Source organism: Rhamphochromis longiceps, linkage group LG12, assembly GCF_057381845.1.
Source record: "Rhamphochromis longiceps isolate RC_006_pf linkage group LG12, R_longiceps_female_GT1.1, whole genome shotgun sequence".
Taxonomy (NCBI): Eukaryota; Metazoa; Chordata; class Actinopteri; order Cichliformes; family Cichlidae; genus Rhamphochromis; species Rhamphochromis longiceps.
Genome location: NC_140568.1, coordinates 25,051,959 through 25,073,679, shown reverse-complemented (window position 1 = coordinate 25,073,679; position 21,721 = coordinate 25,051,959). Strand labels below are relative to the sequence as shown.

Below are 21,721 nucleotides of genomic sequence, written 5' to 3'. Positions count from 1 at the left end.
TTAAGGCTCCTTGCTTGGGAGAAGATAAGAGACGTGAAACTGCAAATAGAATAAAAGGTCAAGACAACAAAGACGAGTCCAAACACGAACACAAATGCTGAAACTAAAATGGCAAACAATTTTCTGCTTTATTACAGAGCCTTTAAAAACAACAGCTGTTTGACATAAAATGGAGAGAAAAACAAGAATTGCTTTGATTACTAAGGTGGGAAGTAAGAGAACAAGAAATTAAAAACACATGATGTGAAAATTAAACCAACAGATGGATAAAAACACGACTGCACAGGGAAATTGCTTTGCCAGTCAAGTGAACAGCAACTTTGATTCATAATGTAAATGTCTTCCAACATCCAAAACCAGGATCGATCCAGGGCTCTTGCAGAACATTTCTTTATTGCAAGTGGAACAACAACTTCTTGTGGTCCAGAGTCACAGTGCTCACCTCATGTTGCATTTACTGACAGACCCAACATGGGAAATTCCATATATCAAACAAAATGTTTGACTTCTTGAACTTTTTATGCAATAAATGATCACCATAATATGTATTCACATTACATCTAAGGTAGATTAGATGGAATGTTGCATGCACAATCTTCCTTAACGTGACCCTTCCTAATTTAAATGTAAAATCTTTAAGGGTCTTCGACTAAACTGATTTTTTCCCCTTTTCATATCACTTTTTAATTGCCCTATAGCTTCAGTCACCTAGGTTTACAAGCCAATTACATTAAACTGGACTGACACTTCCATAGCAGAAGCATTAGTGGACTTTTGCCTGCACTGTGTTAGCCCTGTAACTCTCATTTTGATAAGCTGCCACAACTGTGGCACTAACCTCAGGGAGGCACAGAATGGCCATCGCATGTCACAGTAAATCAATGAAACATAGGGTCAGATCTGGCATGCATGGTAAATTACTGCGAGGTTGTAATCGAAAAAATAAACACCAAAGAAATTCTGTGTGAGATCTAAGGACAATGCACGAATTTAGGAACACCAAGGCAGTCAGCTCATATCAGCAATGAACAATGCAGTCTGCAAAGAGCAGTGCAAATTAGTGGGGGGTTGGAAACGAGCAGAACTGATGAGGGTGCCACTATTCTACTAACGTCACAGGTGCAACTTGCTGCTTAGTCGTAATATAACAAATAGCATGAGTAGGTCCAATGCACATGTTTCTTTCAGGAAACAGCAAGGCAACAGAGGACAAGAAATGGGAGCAGAAACATAATTATTCTTTGGTTTAAATGGAGGCATCACAAATTACAACAAGTATTTTTAAACTGTAAAATTCTATAAGGTATGAAAAATCCAGTCAAAGTCATCAACCTTGGCAAAGAAAAAAGGATGATGCTTTTAATACTGATGTCTGTCGATGATTTTTATGGCCATATAGCAGCACAAGGTCTTCACTAATGATTACCATGTTACTCATGGATGTGCTGGTCTTATGCCGCTCGGGTAGCTCTGTGATTGTGGTGCTGCATTTGTTGCTGCTGCATGCTGAGTGGGAGTGATCAAAGTTTGTACTGCTACTGTCAGCTGGTGTCAACTCTGAAACATTCCTCCAAAACTGTAGCTGCTGGTACAACGAAAACAGCAAATGCCAAAAATTGGACGAATAGGTGCAATGATTGTACTGGGGCGACCGTGGCTCAGGGGTTGGGAAGCGTATCTGTAACCGGAAGGTCGCCGGTTTGATTCCTGGGCTCTCTGTCCTGGTCGTTGTGTCCTTGGGCAAGACACTTTACCTTACTGCCTACTGGTGATGGCCAGAGGGGCTGATGGCGCAATATGGCAGCCTCGCTTCTGTCAGTCTGCCCCAGGGCAGCAGTGGCTACAACTGTAGCTGCCTCCACCAGTGTGTGAATGTGAGAATGAATGAATAGTGGCATTGAAAAGCGCTTTGGTTGCCTTGAAAAGCGCTATATAAATCCAATCCATTACTGTAAACTGAACACTGAGGATGGAAACAGCTAGCTCAGCAGCTTCATGTCATACCCATTGTAACTTGTTACTGCAATTTATTTTTTTTGTTACTAATAATTGTTTTGTACCATAATATTAGATACTACCAGTTAATTGGTATCCATGTAGAGTTTTTTTTTGCTCAATGTCAGTGTTTTCTTAGAGTTTTCTGACAAATCGACTGGTCTAACTTTTTTTCTTGGATTTCAATGAAATGGAAAAGTAGTTGCCTGGAATATGCCTTGTTTAAATATCCTAAGAATTCGTAATGTTTGTGCTGGTAAGCATTTGAATTGTTTCCCTATTTGCAGACTATGCAAGAGGTTGCTATTAATACTAATACAGGAATACTGGCTACATAGTGACCAAACATGAATGTATTACTGAAAGCAAAAAAGCATTTCCAAAAACATTAAATTATAACTAATGATATAATATAATAATAATATTTCATTGTTTTTAGCTAAAATGGCATCAAAAAGCCTGGATATATATTGTACACTCAGTTAGTGATTGGGTTTTTATTTAATGGGATTGTATGTATGCAGTTTGTTGAACCTTGAGACTTAATTGTTTGTCACAAATCATAAACCAGTCCATTCACAGCTGACAATTACACTAACAAATCTTTATTTTCCACATAGGTATTTAGTCTTATCCTTGACATAAGGGGTACTCACTGTATAACTCATTGTATGTGTGTGTCTTTGTGAAATAGCACACATCCTGGGAAAAAAGGCTGTTGCGCTGTGGCTATTGAAAGAAGTTTGAAATTGAACTAATTTTGTAACAACAGTGAAACAGCAAAAGACTTATGATGCTAAAATGAAAAAGAAAACATAAAAAGCAAAGATAACTTTCTCTCTTTGAAATACTTGTGTGCTCCACTGTGTGGATGCTGCGTTCCCAGCCTTTAGAAAGGTGGGAAACTCTTTTTTGAAGCTATTATGTTTCCTACTAAAGTAATATCAATGGCATCAAAGATTTCAAAAAACACAAAGCAAACGTATCATTTTCACAGATATGTTTTTATTTGTCAAACTGAAAGAACTTTTTGTTTTGAAGCAATGTCTTTTTTTTTCCACTGTACAGAGTTTTAGATTCTCCTCTGCAGGCTTGAACCTAACTATTATTATGATGGGTACATTTTCTAGATAGTGGGTGACAGTGAGATTGAGGAAGTAAGAAATAATATGTGAACAGTTGACACTGAAATACAAAGACATGATGAGTTTCTATTTTTTTCCCCATTTGGACCCGTGAGATGCTTCAGTTTTACAATGCACAAGACAACTGATGGTGAATACAAAGTAAAGGCTATTAGATCTTTATGATATGCAAGAACACAATGTGCCTGTGGACATCCTTGTTGTACTGTACGCTTCAAATCATCATGCAAAATTCCACAAAGCTTTGCAGCACACCTGCTTTGTCATAAATGCTCACGACAAATTAACTACAAAGACAAACTGGAGCAGATCTTGGAAATACTTGATACTTGTCGATAAAGAATCACAGAGAATATGTAAAATATACAAGAGATACTCGTATACTTATGTGTGTCCTGTGATCATGAACCTATGAAGTGTCAATGGAGTCACCAGTTCACTCCAAAGACAAAGAAAAAGAAACACATAGGTAATCTACAGCAGACTTTCGATGTTACTTACACAAATACGTAACACTTAAATAACATCTTAACACACATCCGGTCCATTATAGCATACTGTATCATATCACACTGCCATTTACCAAACCTACACTACTGCCTATGCTTGGTTGTTAGGTAACTTCATTGTTAGGTTTTGTTTTTTTAATTTCAGACTTTTTACCTTTTGTCTAGAAGCATTCATGATGTCTTTCTGTACTTTTCATCATTTCACATTGCAGAATTAAGTTAAAAAATAATGTTAGAGGATTTTTATTTTTATTCATTCATGCCATCAAAATATCTGTTAAAGGCTGATGCAGTTATTTCAGTACAGAATTCCTGTAAATTTCTCACTTTCTTTTTCAGAACTAGATTCTGAAAATATAAAATGAAGGGTTTGTTATGGGCCTGAAAGCTGACAAGGCTGAAGTGAAACATGGAGTATCAAAGCGGAAGTGGCTCCTTTTGGATTTTATTGTTGCACTAGAGAGCTTTGGAAAAACTAGCCAAGAGTGGAAAACCCTTGAGCAATCCAGGTCCGATACAGGCCCACAAGCTCTGACACTACTGCAATACCTCAGGGTTTGTTTGCTTCCATTTATTTAACTGGCTAAACATTGCTGTTCATTTACTGCAGATGTAGCCAACAAGAGAAGCCATACAGTAAAAACTGCAAGTCTTTAAATATGTTTAGCAACCTGCAACCATTTGAAAATGCAGAGAGCAACAGTGGAAACACATATAAGCATTTTAATATTTTATTCCTATACTTTAATCCAGTATTTTAATAAAAGCTTATTATTCCATTTCCATAATTAATTTACAGCTCTGTTCTGTCACTCTGGTCATTGTAGGTCTGAGATGACGATAGTAATATGAGCAATTTTCCTGTCTTTTGAAAATGAGGAAATTAATTAAAGGTTTTCACTTATCAAGCCAAAGAAATTAAGGATATTAAGAAACTGCTTTCAGCGTTTGAGTTATGCATATATGGATGTTTTCAATAATTGCTTTCACTCATGTGGTATTTTCTTTAAATAATAACACAGAAATCTTCAACTAGGAGGCCAAAAATATGCGCTGTGGGTTAATATGGATAACATCTATCCTGAGCTTTTTTAATTGATTTGACTTAGATCTCCAAGACAACACGAGGACATTAAAAACATGTTGTGAATCTAACAGCTGAGACTGAAAAACCAAACAAAATAAAATAAATGCAAAATGGCAAACAAACAATAATAGCAAATAATCTTACATCTAGCAATAATCGAATGTTAAAAAAAATGTGAGCTAACATTTCAACTACATACAACCTTATAAGCCTCAGTGTCAGTGCTGCAGAACCACTTTAAACTGCAGCGCTTGCTTTTTGTCTCACATATCAGTCATCTTTATTAAGCTTTTGCAGTGTGTTGTAATGTTTCAGAACTATTTAAAAATGCACATAAAAATAGGTCTCTAAATCAAATCCATTTGCTTTCAGGGCTGGAGGTTTTAAATGATTTCTCATAATATATATTTATAGTTCACGCACCATGCAATTTCTTAGTCTTTTACATATAATACAAGAGCTTTAGCAGTGTTTTGATTGATGATGTAATGCCAGTGTCCATTAGGGAAAAGGCATGGCTTGAGGAGGTGCTGTATTCAAAGTAAAAACACATTTGATGATGAGATAACATGTCATCTACATGATCATTTAGACAGTTTAGTCATGGCATGAAGCTGGTTAATCATGTCCAATGAAGCACAACAGACAGATTTCACACATTTGTTAAAAAGTGACACTGTACAATAGCTTCTATGGCAACAAGTTAAAACCACAGGGAGACTCCCTTTCTGACACCACCCCCAAACCCACCCCTCCCATATATATATTATAGAAGTTCATTCCAAACAGGATGGCAAATCTTGAGAGGAATAAAAAGACAAAGATCACGCTTTAAATAGGAAAAACAAAAGGACAAACAGGGGCAGGGGCAGGTTTTAAATCATTGTACAAAAGAACAAACAGCAACCCATCACAACCAACGCATACTCTTGAAAAATCCATTGGAAATCAATTTCTTTTTACAGGTTGCACAGTTTATTTCTGAAGTACTTTGTGAGACACTCCAGTATGCCAAGGGACAAGGGGCGATGGGCAGAAAGATGAAGGAAAGGGTTTACTCTTCCTCTGTGCATCCGAGTATTTCTACACGCAAAGTGATCCTGCCATACCACGACCAGGGAAGGATCCGAATGAACCGAGCGTAGATAGGCGGGTCTATCACGTTCTTTCTGTGTGTGTCGTTGTCAAAGTTCCCTTGGAATACCTGGAAAAATGACAACATGAATGGCTGTTAATGGTTAGTTGACTCGATTGTTTCTGCAAAAACAAATCCCCATGGAAAGAATTGAAATGCAATATTCATGTCCAATATTCTAGCCACATGCTTCAACGTGCGTCATGTGTGAAGACAAAGAGAGAAATCACGCACACATACAACCAAAAGTATTTTCGGTAGGGGGTTGCAAAACGTTCTTGGTGCATTTCTCATTTGATTTCTACAGACTGTTACCTTGAAGACCTCATGCTTGAACTGGTAATGAATGAAGTGCAGCCAATAAGAATTTCAATCTAAACATGACCAGAAAGAGAACATTCCCACAACTCAGTCCTATTCGTGGTTTCTTTTATGCACTATGCAAACATATCAACAGTTTCCCCCCTGGGGAAGATTGCGCATTGTTAGAGTGGCACAGCTGGAAGTGCCACCTTCATAATTAGTCAAAAACATCAGCTGCTGTTTCTCCTCCTTACTGAATGTTGTTAAGTAACCTGCACCTCAGGCTTGTTGGTGCTGTTTTCCTTCAGTTTTGCCACACAGTCTTGAATTCTTCACTTTGGCTTTGGCATAATGTTATTTTAAAAAAAGCCCTGCAGTTTTCTTCAATATTGGCTCCATAAAAGTCATTACATGTTGTGCTAGAGAATAATATGCATTCTGATAGATATTAATGAACACGCCTACTCCTCATATAGTCACCATCATTCATATGACAGTGTGCAAAAGTCTCGAACTACCCCTCGTTTCTTCTTGTAATTTTTTTTAAAGTGGTCTTTAAAAAAATACACATTTCATTGAATCTAAAATTCCAAAGAGAACATAGTTTCTGCAGCCAGTGGTGCTGGGGATTTTGTTAACATTGATAGAAACGCAAAGTTTTGGTTACAGTTGTTGATACATCAGTAGATCTGCATGTCTCTTTTTGTCTAATTCACATTTTTTTGTTGAGAGATGATTTTTTTTTGCAGACCATATCACCCTAGTTTTGGGAAAATATAATTTCATAGAGATTCAATGAAAATTAAGAACTTTAAGGTGAACCATAAATAAACAGGTCAGTGACTGACCAGCTATTACAAACAACTATAATTGTCACACTGGTATGCATGCTCTGTTGTTAATTATTACAAGCTTTGGTGTGTGTTTAATAGACTGTACAATGAAGTATATTAAGGAGAAATGCATCTACAGGGAGTGCTTCATTGACGAATATGATCATTTCAATTAAACAGATATGATTATGCCTGCGTAATTGGGATGAAATGGGATTCGGTGTTGTGTGGAATGAAAAAATCAGTGGGCTAAATCCAAGCAGGTGCTAGAAATGGGGCTTCACATCTTTTGAGTAAATACTCATCTAATCCCCTTTCAAATATTCATAGTGGCATTAAGAATTTTGGAGAAAAAAAAAACAGTTCAGACTGTGTGATTCAACCAAATATTCACAGACTGTACAGTGTTTTCTAAAACACCAGGCCAGAGAGGAGATTTGAAGATTTAAGTATTAAGCACCAGCTTCGGTTTTGTATAAATGTCCTCTGCACATCCAAATGTCCTCATCAAACATAAGCGCAGAATTGTTTTCTAGTCAATCGGGTAAAATAATCTTAAATGAAAAGGATGAAAAGCCGATTGTTTTAGGCAAGCCAGTATAACTTTGAATAGGACAAATTATGCATAGAAAAACACGAGGCAAAGTGCTTTCTTGTTCACCGGTATAGTGGCAACATGAGAAAATAACTGTGCAATCAAAGTACACAATATAAATTACGCAACACAGAGAACGAATGCGAATCATTGTCATATTAGACATGGGGGAACTGTCGCTTCGAAACCATTATGTATAAAGTCTAAGATTGTCAAGTCAACTGGGAACCGTAACGAGGATCCCAACAGATGCGACTCAAATGCATGAGTCACTCTCAGACAGCTTGAATAAGAAGGTCTTTACTTGCAACAAAGTTTGCTACACAGTCCAAATAAATCTGGCTGTATCCCACCCAAAAAAAGTGCTACACAACAGCAGTATCAATAACACAACAGTACAATCTAATGACTACAAGGAGAATGTGAGGAGAAACAGCTGGAATGTGAGACACAAAAACACTGAGTTTAGCTGCCACAGGGGAAAAGGAACACAGGAGAAGAGGGTTACTGGATATGGTTGATACTAACGAGGGCAGGGGGATCTGATCAAATGGGCAGGAAATACGTGAGAGTGAAAATGAAATAAAGAAAATGAGGTAAGTATTGTCAGATCAAAGAAAATTGCAATGGTAACTGTACAATGTAAAAACTCTGAATCTTTTTATTTTCCAAATAGCACAACTCAAAAATTTGATAATCATGACAAACAAATGCAAGAAAAAGAGGACAGAACTAAATGTGAAAAATTGAAAAGCTGAAATTTATTTATTGTTCTTTTCTTACATTTCAATAAATACTGAGTTTATCCATCTACAGCATTTTTTAGAAGTAGTTACTGTCAAAGAAAATGCAACAAAAGGTTTAGGCTACTATTAATTATACATAATTATATAGCATCTGCACTAACAATGTTTAACGAGGTATGCTATTCTTATTTTCTTATTTTCATCACCTCAGTTTATTTCTCGGACGCTGCTAGAGGAGCTTTGCATTCAAAGTTCATGCAATACAATATTGCATGAACGATACTATACTGCTCAAATTACAGAGAAAGCTATTGTATAAATCATGGCTTAAAATATCAGATACTCTCATGACTCACTTGGTATCTATTTACAGATGGACATATAAGACATTATGGTCTGCAATCAATGCACAATGGCGTGACAATCAAACCTCTTATTTCTCTTCTAACCAGGTGCGTTTCGATTAACTCGTCTCTGACTAATTCTTTAGTTAGCATGTCTGCCCCTATGGTTTTCATTTTCTGGCTCCTGTGTGAGTTACTCTTAATGGGAACATAAGCTGAAGGTGACAGGTGTACTCTTTCATTACTTTCCTTATTTTTGGGTCACCTTTTCATTCTACATTCTTTTTTATCATTTTCCTCCTTCAGTGAAACCCATTCTCTTCCCCTCTCTTTCTCATCTATATTGTAGCACAGAGCTTAGACTGTAGTCAGACAAGGTTTGTATCTGGTGCAAACAACATCACATGGAATCCTGCTCTCTGTCAGTTTCCTAGTCTTTTCCGTCTCTTTGTTCTGCTGTTTTTGAGTGCTTAAAAAAAAATAAAAGCATTATATTTTAGGTTTCCTTTTGTCTATTGTTCCGTGCTTCAATGTGTAACAGATTTACACAGTTTCTGTCTAATGAGTCAATCACATAAGTCATTTTCCATCTGCATCCGAATTTAATCACTTATTTTGCTTTTTCAGGATGATAACGATCCAAAAGTTGTACAATAACACATTTTTTATGATTCCTCTGGTTTTCAACAAGAAGACTACACAAGATTAAACATATGTGAATTTTATAGAGCATTTGGAATGAACTTTTCCTGAACTCTGTTCCCATCTTGCCTCTCGGTCGTTGCCTTTCAGTTAGGAGAAACAAAAATATACTGTCAGAAAAGAGAGTATGCAACAGCTTAGGGTTGTATTTTGGTACCAGATACATTTATGAAGAAATACTTCACTTTCTGGTCTTTGTTAGTGACTGTACAGTCCACAGTCAACACAAGCATCAAGACATCAGACGGACCAACCTTATTACTTAGGAATGAATTTGACTGGCGTAATTTGGTACGTGCTCTTGCATAGAAGTGTCCCATTTATTTCAGGAGGTTTAATGTTACATTTTCTGTGGTATTTGGCAATTATTGTTCATACTGTAGTACAATAAATGCGTTTCACAAAACGAGTATTAATTGATCAACAGTGCTGATTCTTCAAGAACAACATTTCTAAACAATTCTGTGGGCATTTCTTTCAACTTTTTTAGTATTTGACAACATTATTTCAACCTGAGAAATGTGTCACATGCAGGAGTCTCACTGTGACTTTAGGTAGCACGTTATAAAAGGCAGAAGAGGGAGGCCATAAAGCCAGCAGCTGATCGAAATATGACAGAGATGTCTGCCAGACTATCCAGGGACATGCCAGGTCGCACACAATGTATATAAATCTACTCTTTGGAACAGGGTATGTGAAGAATCACAATAAAAGGACAAATAATGTGTGGAGGAAAACAAAAAAAAGATGGGGGATGGGAAGGTGTTGAAGATTTCCTCCACATCAACAGGATAATGGCAAACACCCTCCAGTGTTTCAAGTCATTCAGAGACGGGAAAGACATAAAGATGCAATTTTGAATCACTTGGCATAGTTAAACACATCTAAAACTGATGTAAAAGACTGATGCAAACTAAAGGAAAGCTGGATCATTTCTCAAGAGCAAGAAAAGGAAGTCTCTGAAAAATGTATAAACAGCATGTTATCATTAGGTTTGCATACTGTAAACACACATAAAGATTCAGATTTCCAAATTCCAGTTATTTAACAGGTTTTATGATTTTTTTTTTCCTATGCTGATCAGTTTGTCTAACATAGAAAATTTTGCATAAAAATGTACAAAACTTGCAATTTTACTTCCAGGCCCAGGGAGGGTGCCCGGAGGTGAGCTCTTGGTGGCCAGACCTTAGTTCACGGGGCCTGGCCGGGCACAGCCCGAGGAAGGGAGACAGGCCCACCCTCCTGTAGGTCCACCACCTGGGGGTGGACACCCTGGAGGACAACTCCCCGGGTCCCGAGACTAGCAACTGGGGCACTGAACCTCACCTCTCTGGTGGGGAAACAGCCTGAGCTAGTGCATAAGGCTGAGAGGTACCGACTAGATATTTGATCCTTATACAACTGTTGCAAGCGCTTGGTCCGCACAGCCGACAGTATGTTGGACTCTTTGTTACCCATTCTGTTCATAATTTTTATGGACAGACTTTCTAGGCATAGCCAAGCGTCATCAGGCAGTGGCCTCGCCACCTCATTCACATGAGAATGAGAATCAGCACCTCCAAGTGTGAGGCCATGGTTCTCAGGTGGAAAAGGGTTTAGTGCCCACTCCAGTTCATAGACAAACTCCATTTGGGACAGGAACTCAAGTACCTCGGGATCATATTCTAGAGTGAGGGGAGAAGGGAGCGGGAGATCAAATAACAATCCTATGGCTACAGTGATGCACACACTGTACTGGTCTGTCGTGGTGAGGAGAAAGCTGATTGTAAAAGCGAAGCTCTTGATTTACTGGTCAATCTACATCCCTACCCTCGCCTATGGTCACGAGCTTTGGGTACTGACCGAAGGAACGACATCGCAGATGCTAATGGCAGAAAAGAGCTTTTTCCGAATGGTGGCTGGCCTCTCCCTTAGAGATAAGGTGAGGAGTTCGGAGCAGAGCTTCGACTCCTCCACATTGAAAAGGGCCAGTTGAAGTGGTTAGGGCCCCTTGGGCTCCCTCCTGGGTGAGGTGAGATGAGGTGAGGTAAGGTAAGTTGTTCTGGACATGTCCCCGGGGCAGACCCAGGACACGCTGGAGAGATTATATTATATTATACATACATACACACACATATATATATATATTATATTATATCTCTCCAAGGGGACACCTTGGTGTTCCCTGGGCCAAACTGGAGGAGTTGGCCAGCGAGAGGGAGGTCTGGACTTTTCTGCTTGGGCTCCTGCTTCTACGACCTGACCCGGATGAACAGAGGAAAATGGATGGATGGATGGATATGATTCCACAGCAAAACAGGGAAAGGCATTGTTTAAAAAAATTAAGGCAGTTTCAAGCATCTTTGGAGTTTTGTTATTAATAAAAGATTACTAAATATACAATCTGTAATTACTTATTATTACTGCCTTTGTTCTTGCTTTTGTCCAGTGACAGCTAAGATGGACTGCAGGCGTGCAATGACCCTGAATTTAATAAACGGTTAAGAAAATGGATATTTGGATGGCTGGATGGATGGATGGACAGATTGATCGATATGCTTTGTACTTGAGTTAGAACAGTGGCAGAACCTGTTATTACTGTAACTGGAATTAGAATCTATTAAGCAGAAGACAAATGACAGTTTTTATTTGTTTTCTAAGGGAAGAAGAAGAAAACAAACTATGCGTAGCTGAGTATAAACAAGCCCAACCTGCCATGCGTGACTTGCAGAAGTGACAGTGACAATAAAGGAGTTGGCAACTGACAGGTGAAGCCAAGTGTTAATAATTGTGCCACGGATAACTGAAACACTTAACAATGTGGCAGTGTTTTATTCTAAACTGTAAGTTTATTTGAACTGCTGCAAAATTCACAAAGCTATGTTGATAATTCTGAAGAAAAGGAGACTCTGAATCAGGTGGTGTTTTTGCATGTATTACTTTTCTTGGAATAGTAAACTTAGTCAAATATGCTGAAGCTAGTTGCCTCTACCTTCACACTAAACAAAGAGATTATGCAGCAATGAAGGCATAATGACAAAGAGCACATGTCACTATGTGTGCATTCGGAGTGACACAGCAGCCACAACTGCTCCTAACTATTGATTTTCCTGACAGTCAGGAGCATTATGAGGTGAGGCCCTATGCGACTCTAGAGCTGCAACTCAGCCCATACTACATTATTTAAACCTGCTGCACAGGTCAAGGAATCAGGTCGCTCAGATCTCTTTGCTCTCTAACCCCTTGTTGCCCAGAGCCGCCTGCGGTAATACCAGGAAAACTCACATACGTCTTCAGTGAAAGGTCAAAAGCATCATGCGAGGTGAGAAAGAGGCAGTCACGCTGCATCAAACTGAAACGCACACCGAGACCAGTCTTTGAGGGGGTCAGCAATACGTTACCTAGTTATGTGTTTTTGTAATCCTGAGGTGCACAGTGGACCGCAGCTACTAAATACTACTACCATGGGTTCATTTTAGGTATGTCGGTATTCAAACCCATCTAGTATTCAGTTACCCTCTGACCTGAATGGAATTGAAGGCTCTGATGACTAATTAACCCAGGTCACCTGAGTAAAACACTATTAAACATAAATCAATTACTTTTGTGCTTGATTGAACCCATCGACGGACTGTTTCAATACTGACACCAATGCAAGAGCGGTGGTGCAGGACAAGGTAACATAGTGACCCACGTGCGGAAAGGGAATCCAGCTTAGCCGATATGTAGGATTATGGATGTGTCTCAGTGTAATTATGTTTAAACAATGGACTTTGCTCTTACTTGTCTCAGTTACAAGTGCAGTACAGCAGTATGTGGGATTGGTGTACAAAGAAAAGGCAAACAGGGCACTCTATAGATTTTGTAGAGGGATACTGTTGTGCGTGCACCGCTGGGCCCTGCTTTGACAACATCTGTATTCTGACAGAGTCTCCTCTCTCAATCTAGATCTAACTGCCTGCAGCCTCTGCCACACAGGAGCTGGAGGGGGGAGCTGAGAAGAATACTTACAAGCCTCTACCACTTTGTTGGAAATAGGCAAACACACACACGGACATACACACACACAAACTTTCACAGTATATCCCTGCCAAGTCAAGCATTGTGGTGTGGCAGGAGGAGCCTCGGGAGTCTAACAGCCAAATGTGTCCTCTAGCATTAATGGCTGCTTCGGCTGACTGAAGGGGGAAAACACCTTGAAGAATCATACATCTGAACAGCCACTTGGCTCCAGCAAGGGACAAACTGATTGACATTTGCTGAAGTCTTGCAAAACACGCCCGCCCTCTAATACAGAGCACACATGCTCGGAGTGACGGTATAGTCTTAGCTCTTCTCTGAATTATACAGCAATAACAACACAGGAGAGAACAAAAAAATGTGGAGCTGAAACTAGACTTAAAAATAAATGTATCATTCTCTTGAGATACAACCAGTATTTTTCCTTCTTTCACGTTCTAACTCAGATGACGCTTAGAAAACATTCATTCCAAGGTATTGAAATTGTCTGAGTATAAATCATGGTGAGCATGCCTGGCCCTCAGCCAAAGATCACCACGGGTGTTACAAACTCCTCAAGCAAAGAATATGACCTGTAGAAATGGAAAATTATTTCCAGGGATCTGCTACTTCACTGGATCCCCAGCAAAGATAAGGGGATAAACTGAGAGCAGCTGTTGGTGTCAACGAAGCGCTGCTTTGATCTATCGTGTATCAGAGACAAACAAAAATGGAAGCTCTTTTCTAAGACTGCAACTCCCCTCGTGGTTGCATGCCTCCATCAGTGGGTCACACTGCAGTTTAAATCAGTGTTTCCATTTTGCTCAGTGATGGGAGTGATTCCTCATTTGAGGTTATGTTTTGCTGTGTATGTACTGTAATAGTGTGTAGTTTCAGAGAGGAAAAACAAGTTAAATTCTTCATCTTCTCGGTTTGGCCAATTATTTTGATTTGGAAAGACAACGTGTTGATAGATGCTAATGTTTCAAATATGGATCTTGCTGAAAAGAAGCAGGAAGTTATAATTCTTCAATGCTTCACAAACATCTTCAACCCAGTAGCACAGTTACACAATTTTTTTTATTGAATGTTACACAGAGGGGATCTTTGACCTGCTGATGCTGCAAGTGAGCAGTAGTGCCAAATTCAAAATAAAATTCTCAAGGTGTTTCAAAAATATGTTGACAAAAAAGAAAAAGAAAAAAGACAGGACACTGCCTCAACTTAATGCCTGCTACGGGCACCAGTAACCTCTTCAAACTGCTCAGAAACAGTTTATCTAAGAAAGCCTGAAAATATCTGTGCACAAACTACAGAGTATGACCCACAGCTGGGCTATGATACAAAGCATGACAGAAAACTAGTAACTAAAGGATGTTAAACTCAGTGTCGTCTTATTGTACTATTGGTTTAAAAAAATCACTTATAGATGTATATACTGGAATACAGATTCTGAATCCAAAAATTCCAGTCTGCCTTCAGATATTAAAGTGCTCAAATTATGCCTTGTGAGGTTTTATTTGTCTTTTATACTTTCTTTATTCATGTAAAGAATTCCATGCTGTTCTCTCCCAGGAAACATGGTACTTCTCTTCATCATTAAGTAACACAATGGCATAATGGCTACTTACCTAGTTCTTTTGGTACACTCTCAAACAAGTGCTTCAACTAAATCCACATGCAGCCAGATGCCATGCAGTCCACTATCAATTCCTCGCTAGAGTACCTTCTGCTAATTCTTACTCGAAAATATCTCAGCTATGAACAAAGCACACCAAATGTTCTGCTGCTGGTTGCAACGGTGAACACAAGAGTCTTCATGCTCTCACAGCTTCTGAGCTGTTTTACTTCTGATGGCAATGTTGCAGCAATAACAAGGCAATCACCATGTGTTTAATGGTAGAATGGCACAAAGCTATGTACTAGCCACTCTAATAGAGATGACTTTCCATTGAAAATATTCCCAGTTTTCTGTTTCTGTTGTCAGACAATAAACAGAGCATAAAATAGAGACATACAGCGTAACACATTAAGACTACTGGAAACCTGCCGCTTGGCATATTTTTCAACCTCTGCTCTGTGCTGACAAAACAATCATTTACATAATGTGCCGTGATTTACACTTAAAACGACTTGTTTTCTGTTAGCAGAAACTAACCTGAGTTAAGGTGGTGAAGCACTTCACCAAAGCTGCCTGACCATAGACAGCACAAAAGATAAGCTGTTTCAAGCCGTTTTGGTATTTTCAAACTGACTTGCTAAAGCACATTTCAGTATCCAGTGATCACATCTCGAAAAATCTTCCTTTTTGACACCAAAATGTAATAAATAGACTTAATGCTTTATAATTATGCAGTATAACCTGAAATGACTTTGACTATAAACCCATTAGCAAAATGTCAACAGCTCCTGCAGAGGACAGCTCTTGCCTCCTGGTGGCCGTTACAAAAAACTGCAGGTTTAAGGGCAGTTATGCATTAGCTTCATTTGTTCAGATCTGGAAACCAGCTCCATCTTTTATACTGTCTATGTGTCTGACTTTCTTCATGCCCACTGACCAATCAGAGGAGGATGGACTTTTTGGGAGGTGACCAATAAATGAGCTAAAACAGAATGATTCAAACAGATGTGATGATGATGAGTGATGATGTTTTGCATCGTCAAACTAATTTAGATACTAGACAAAGACAATGTGGCTAAATACAAAATGCAGTTTAAAGATTAGTTCATTAATTTACAGGAAAAAAATTAGCCTTAGCCCGTTGTAAAAAAAAAGCTGTTGGCCACTGAACCTAACAACTGGCTGTGTCAACCCTTGGAAGCAAGAGCTACAATCAAGCATTTGTGATAACTGGCAATGAGTCTTTCCCATCACTGTGGAGGAATTATGGCCCACTCTTCTTTGCAGAATTGTTTTAATTCAACCACACTGGAGGGCTTTCCTGCATGAATGGCCTGTTTAATGTCATACAGAAACATCTCAATTGGATTAAGCAGCCTCAGACCATCAGACTATGATGTTCTTTTTATAAAATGCTGCGTTAGTTTTACACCAGATGCAACAAAACTCAAAGCTTCCAAAAACTTTAGCTTTTGTCTCATCAATCCACAGAATCATTCCCCATATGTTTTTAGATCAAAGATGTTTTTGGTAAATGTGAGATGAGCATTTGCGTTATTTTAAGTCAGCAGTGGTTTTCTCTTTAAACTCTCCCATGGATGCCATTTTTGCCCAGTCTTTTTCTCACTGTTGAATCATGAACGTTGACCTTAACTGAGACAAGTGAAGCTTGCAGTTCTTTAGATGTTGTTCTGGGTTCTTTTGTGACCTCCTGGATGAGTCATCGATGCGCTCTTGGAGTAATTTTGGTAGGCCGGCCACTCCTCGGAAGGTTCACCACTGTTTTAACTTTTCTCCATTTTTGGATAATGACTCTCACTGTGGTTCGCTGGAGTCCCAAAGTCTCCGAAATTGCTTTGTAACCATTTGCAGACTGATAGATGTCAGTGAATTTATTTCTCAGCTGTTTCTTTAGATCATAGCATGATATGTTTCTTTTTCAGGCCTGGGTGTGGTTAATGACATGGAACTTAGCTAAGCAAAAACATGGTTAATCACAGTTAATTCATGATTTATCAAAGAGGGACAATTACTTGCTTGCATAGAGGCAGAGTGGTTTCTCCTTTATAAATGAAATCATCATTTAAAATCTGCATTTTGCATTTACTCCAGTTATCTTTGTCTAATATCAAAATTAGTTCGATGATGTGAAATGTGTGATAAATATGCATAAAAATAAGAACTAAGGTAGGGCTGTTCTGACAAAACCAAATTCACAAATTTTAACAGCTGGACTTTGTTTCATTAATAGTTATGAGTCAGTTATTTATTAATACAAATGTCATCTCCAGTTGAAAACTAATTTAACTATTGTAACTATTTTAAAATGTTAAATATTTTGAAATCATCTACAAAGCCTAAATGGATTTAAGTTAGACTGGAGAATAAACAAAGTATACAGTATATTATCCCAAAGCTGTTTCATGCTAAGCGTATTTGGCTTCTTGAATTCGACACATCAGCATTGGATGAATCAGAATGAAGAGGTAGGCCTTATCGTTCAATAGCACAGCAAGATCGAAAAGTAAACACAGATTGTCTTGCAATCAGTATCTGAAAGACAAGACGCTCCAGCTTTAGCTGTTAGCCTGTGTCTGCAGGTTCCCTGATATCAACAAAGAGCCCGCTGCAGCTCTGCACTGTCTCTGTTGTTGTGGGCGATTGGAATGGACATTTGTACTCTGCTGAAGGACCGTAAACAAGATTTTCAGCATAGCACCGGCCTGGCCAGGTTGACAGGGTGGTCTTATCTGATCTCAAACCAGAGAAAGGCAATAGGACAGACCAGGACAGACCAGGACAGCTCAGTTTGAGACGCTGATAAGAAGATGCTAAGAGGAAATGGAAAGGAGAAACAGACAGCTTCCAAGATGAACATTTTCACAATTTAACACCTTATAACACATTTACACATCTTTTTGATATTTGCTACGTTTTTGTCTGCTTCAGGTTTATTTGGCTGAGTGAGACCCTTCGTTCAAATAAAATAAAATAAAAACCAATCAAATCAATATGTAGTGTAAAAGCAACTTACCTTGTCCTTGCCCTGCTTCTCATCTTGATATACATTCCACTGCTCTCCATCATTACTGAAAGCGACTTTATATGAGCCAACAAACTGGACATGGCCGAAGTCTTTCGCTCCCTGGGTGATGATACCTGTCACCTTGGTTGGCACAAGCAAGTCCACCTGAGAGGAGCAAAGCCCAAGGAGGGATGGGAGCAGAGAGAAGGAGAGGCAAAACCAGAATGATAAATTCGATTGCTCAACAAACTCAGGTAGCAAAGTGTCAGATATGCTAAGTTTTCAGGATTAAGTCAGCATTTTTCCTTTCGATTTTATCTGAGGATTTACTGAATAAAGACACCGGGCGCCAGTCAAGTCAGTTTCAATTATTCACAGAATATTGAACAACAAGGCTAAGTCCACAATCTCGCCTCAGCAAAACAGAAATTGCATGCTGCAGCAGCTTCTGAGACCCACACTGCTCCATTTGGGTTAATTTTTAATAGGTTCTCATTTGTTGCAAACAATTTACTGCGCAAGGGTTCCAGGCAGTAAATACACAAACTGTTACATTTATAGGCTTTTTAATGTTCAATTATGCTTTATTATATTCAAAAGTACATAACACTGTTGGTCTGAAACAAAAAATGAAGTTAAGAAGAATTTCAGGATACAGGCTACACTTTGAACCAAGGAGATGATAATCAAGCTTTTTGGGGCGAGATTTTACCACCATGATAATTATGTTAAATAAATATTGCATTCATTAAGTGAAAGGGATTGAAAGTAATTTTTAATCTAGTCCTCAGCAAAGCCATGCATAACTTTAAGGTTTAAGTGCAGTATTACTAAATAAATAGTTTGTTTTTTCTCAGGAATCAGTGGGTGTGTAATGTGAGACCCCTTTAACACAATGAAAACCTGAAAACTCTGTAGAACAACAGAAAAAAGTTTATTGTTCTTGTTATTTAACATGCAATTCACACATTTTTTTTTTTTTTATAAAAAGGAAATTTTGTTTTTCCATCTTCCATTTTTAAACGAGGACATTTTATATTAGATAAACAGCAAACTAACATAATAACAACACTGCGTAGGTGATATCAAAGAAGCTGCTTTAGGCTGGTACCCCCTTTACACAAAATAGCTCAAATTTAACAGTAAAGCTGTTCTACTTAGCACATACATCAACGTGGCACCAATTTGCTATGAATAGAGGATGAAATACCGGGTTCAACTTGACATTTTGCTGTGCCATAGATAGCTGCAAAATTTAGAGGCGCAGCGAGCGCATGAGAGAAATGTAAGTATGCAGAGTTGTTTCTTTTGCTGAATATGCTGTACACAACACCAAGACAACCATGCATCACACTAATTGGCCTGGTCACAGGCCAACTTATACTGTGTCACACTGTTCTGATAAAAAAAAAAAAAAAAATGCCCCCCTCATAGATTAAACAAATAAGCAAACAAACTAGCGCATGAGGTATGGTTTAGTTTCACTCCGTCTCCTGGTTTTGACACGTTGCAGAACCCTGCAGTGCAGCTTGGCACATCACAAAACACTTTCCAGTTGACTGCATTATCTGTTGTGACGAGTTAGAAAAAAAAAACCCTCTCTCTCTCACACACACACACATGCAAACACACACAAATGCAGGACACCGGAGGCTGACAGGTAGTTTGCAAAACCTAAGCCTTAATGACAAGCCAAAGGAATAAATAAAATTCCGGAAGGTTGTTCAACAAAGTTCAAAGAAAACAAGTAAACCGAAAGCTAAATTTGCAAGGAACACAATAAAAAACCACTAGTATCAAAATAGAGGAATGCAGTTTAGGATTACACACAAAGGCTGACACAACCAACAAGGGACTGGACTGTAAATGCACAGAAAACTATCAGGTAAGCAAGATGCAAATGAAGGGAAAAACCCCCCCAAACAACAGACAAAAAGAAAGTTTGGTAAAATAAAACTGAAAGAAATGACATGAATACGCAGAGGGGGGGAAATTAGCTCTAAAGAAAGAGCAGGGAAGTGATCTTACAAAATCAAAATTACAATTAAACCCCAAACCCTGACAGTTTTGTCTTAGCGTTAATGCAAATGAGATGACAGCAAATCTTAGTACTGGGTATTACAGAGGCTTTAAATGATGACACTGTGCTGTGTGCTATGCTACATAAGCAGACACAGGTTTGGATTACAGTGAAGAAGTTTTTGTCTCCTTCCCTGTTTCTCAGTTTTTTGTTTCATTTGTTTTAATCTCCAAACAAATTTTAATTACTAAAGTTAAATTAATAGTTGTGGCTGCTTGAGATCTGACGAGGATGGATCACCCTTATGTTGTGGTCTGGCTAACCCTAGACGGGCCATAACAATAATGTTTTCCCTTTGCAAATGAAATCATCACTTAAAACCTGAACCTTGTATTTACTCTGGTTATCTTTGTCCAATATTCACATTTGTTTGACGATCTGAAACATTTAAGTGTAACAAATATGTAAAAAAACAAAAAAATCAGGAAGGGGGCAAATAGTTTTTTATGGCACCGAAGGTCCAAGGTAAGGCCACACTATCTCTAAAGGGATTAACTCGGCCAACATATGTGAGATGATAAGCTACTGAAAGCAGAACAAAGGTTTGGGAGTGGGACATTTATTTCACTGAATACCTGAAGCACAGGTATGCAACTAGCGAATACAGTAGCGTGCTATGGATGCATTATCTAATTGTCGTGAAAGCTCTATTCATTAAATTCCACTTCTAAATGAATTTTGTTAACACCTCCGTTTTTTTTATGCACCACAGTTCTCATTGCTGTTTCTAAGAGAAGCTGCGGAAGTGTTGTGGAATATTTGCCTGTGATGTATACCTTTAAAAAAAACACCCAACACTGTTATAATGAAAATAATGTCAAGCCACCTCCTGAATAAAGGGTCCAGAAAGAAATGGTGGCAGACCTAGCTCGGTTGATTCAGAGGGGCATGGCATTGTGAGGCTTTGATTATGCTGCAGTTGCAAAACATTGAGGTAATCTTGTTCTACCCGAGCATTCAAGTCTGCCACCAAACAAAGGCATGCTTAAAGGGGAACCAGTAATTGCTGTCACAGGTAGCGGTCAAAAAATACAGCCGCCCCTAGCGTCCCTGCCTCTCAACGCTTTGATGGCCCAAACTGCATTAGGGAGCGAGATAAGCTTGTTAAAGCACGGCCTCTCCTCCAGCCCCCACCTTCTGTTCTTTCCTCCATCACGCTCTCAACCCCGTTCTCTCCTCCACAAGCTTTTAACCCAGACAAACTAGGAGCGTGTGAAGTCTTTGTAGCAATCTCTGAATGCTTGTGGCGTACAATTTACAGAGAAGTGAAACACGAGAATCTATTTTAGGATTTGGCTTTCTGAGTCTGAGATTACAAAATTAGATTCATCTCATATCTAAGCTCTCAGTATTACCAGAACCATGATGCGCAGAGGCAATAGGGAGTAACTGACAGGGTCAGTTACTTATTTGTACTTTGTCTTTGATGGCTTTGTGCAAAGTGGAAATGTTTGTACACTTCTGTCAGAGAAACACTTATCTCTCCCGCTCATTATGAGTTGGTATTTAAATGTCCTGTTTGTATTGAAATGGTTTTGCCACTGCAGGATAAAGAAGATTAATGCAGTGAGAGGAAAGCTTAATAAGGAGCCGAATACGTCCCACTTTTCTATATTATGAATA

General features: G+C 38.7%; 1 protein-coding gene across 4 annotated transcripts in view; it reads right to left on the bottom strand.

Moving 5' to 3' along the window:
• Window positions 1-2,991: 2,991 nt before the first annotated feature.
• Window positions 2,992-21,721, bottom strand: part of edil3a (EGF like and discoidin domains 3a) — a 126,469-nt gene continuing 107,739 nt past the window's right edge. For all 4 annotated transcript variants that reach the window (XM_085425309.1, XM_085425311.1, XM_085425312.1 and 1 more), the window contains 2 exons: window positions 18,028-18,183; window positions 2,992-5,940 (listed from right to left, as the gene is read on the bottom strand). In XM_085425309.1, the coding sequence (XP_085281435.1) occupies window positions 5,791-5,940; window positions 18,028-18,183 (306 nt within the window). In that variant the 3' untranslated portion in view covers window positions 2,992-5,790. The remainder of the gene's footprint in view (window positions 5,941-18,027; window positions 18,184-21,721) is intronic.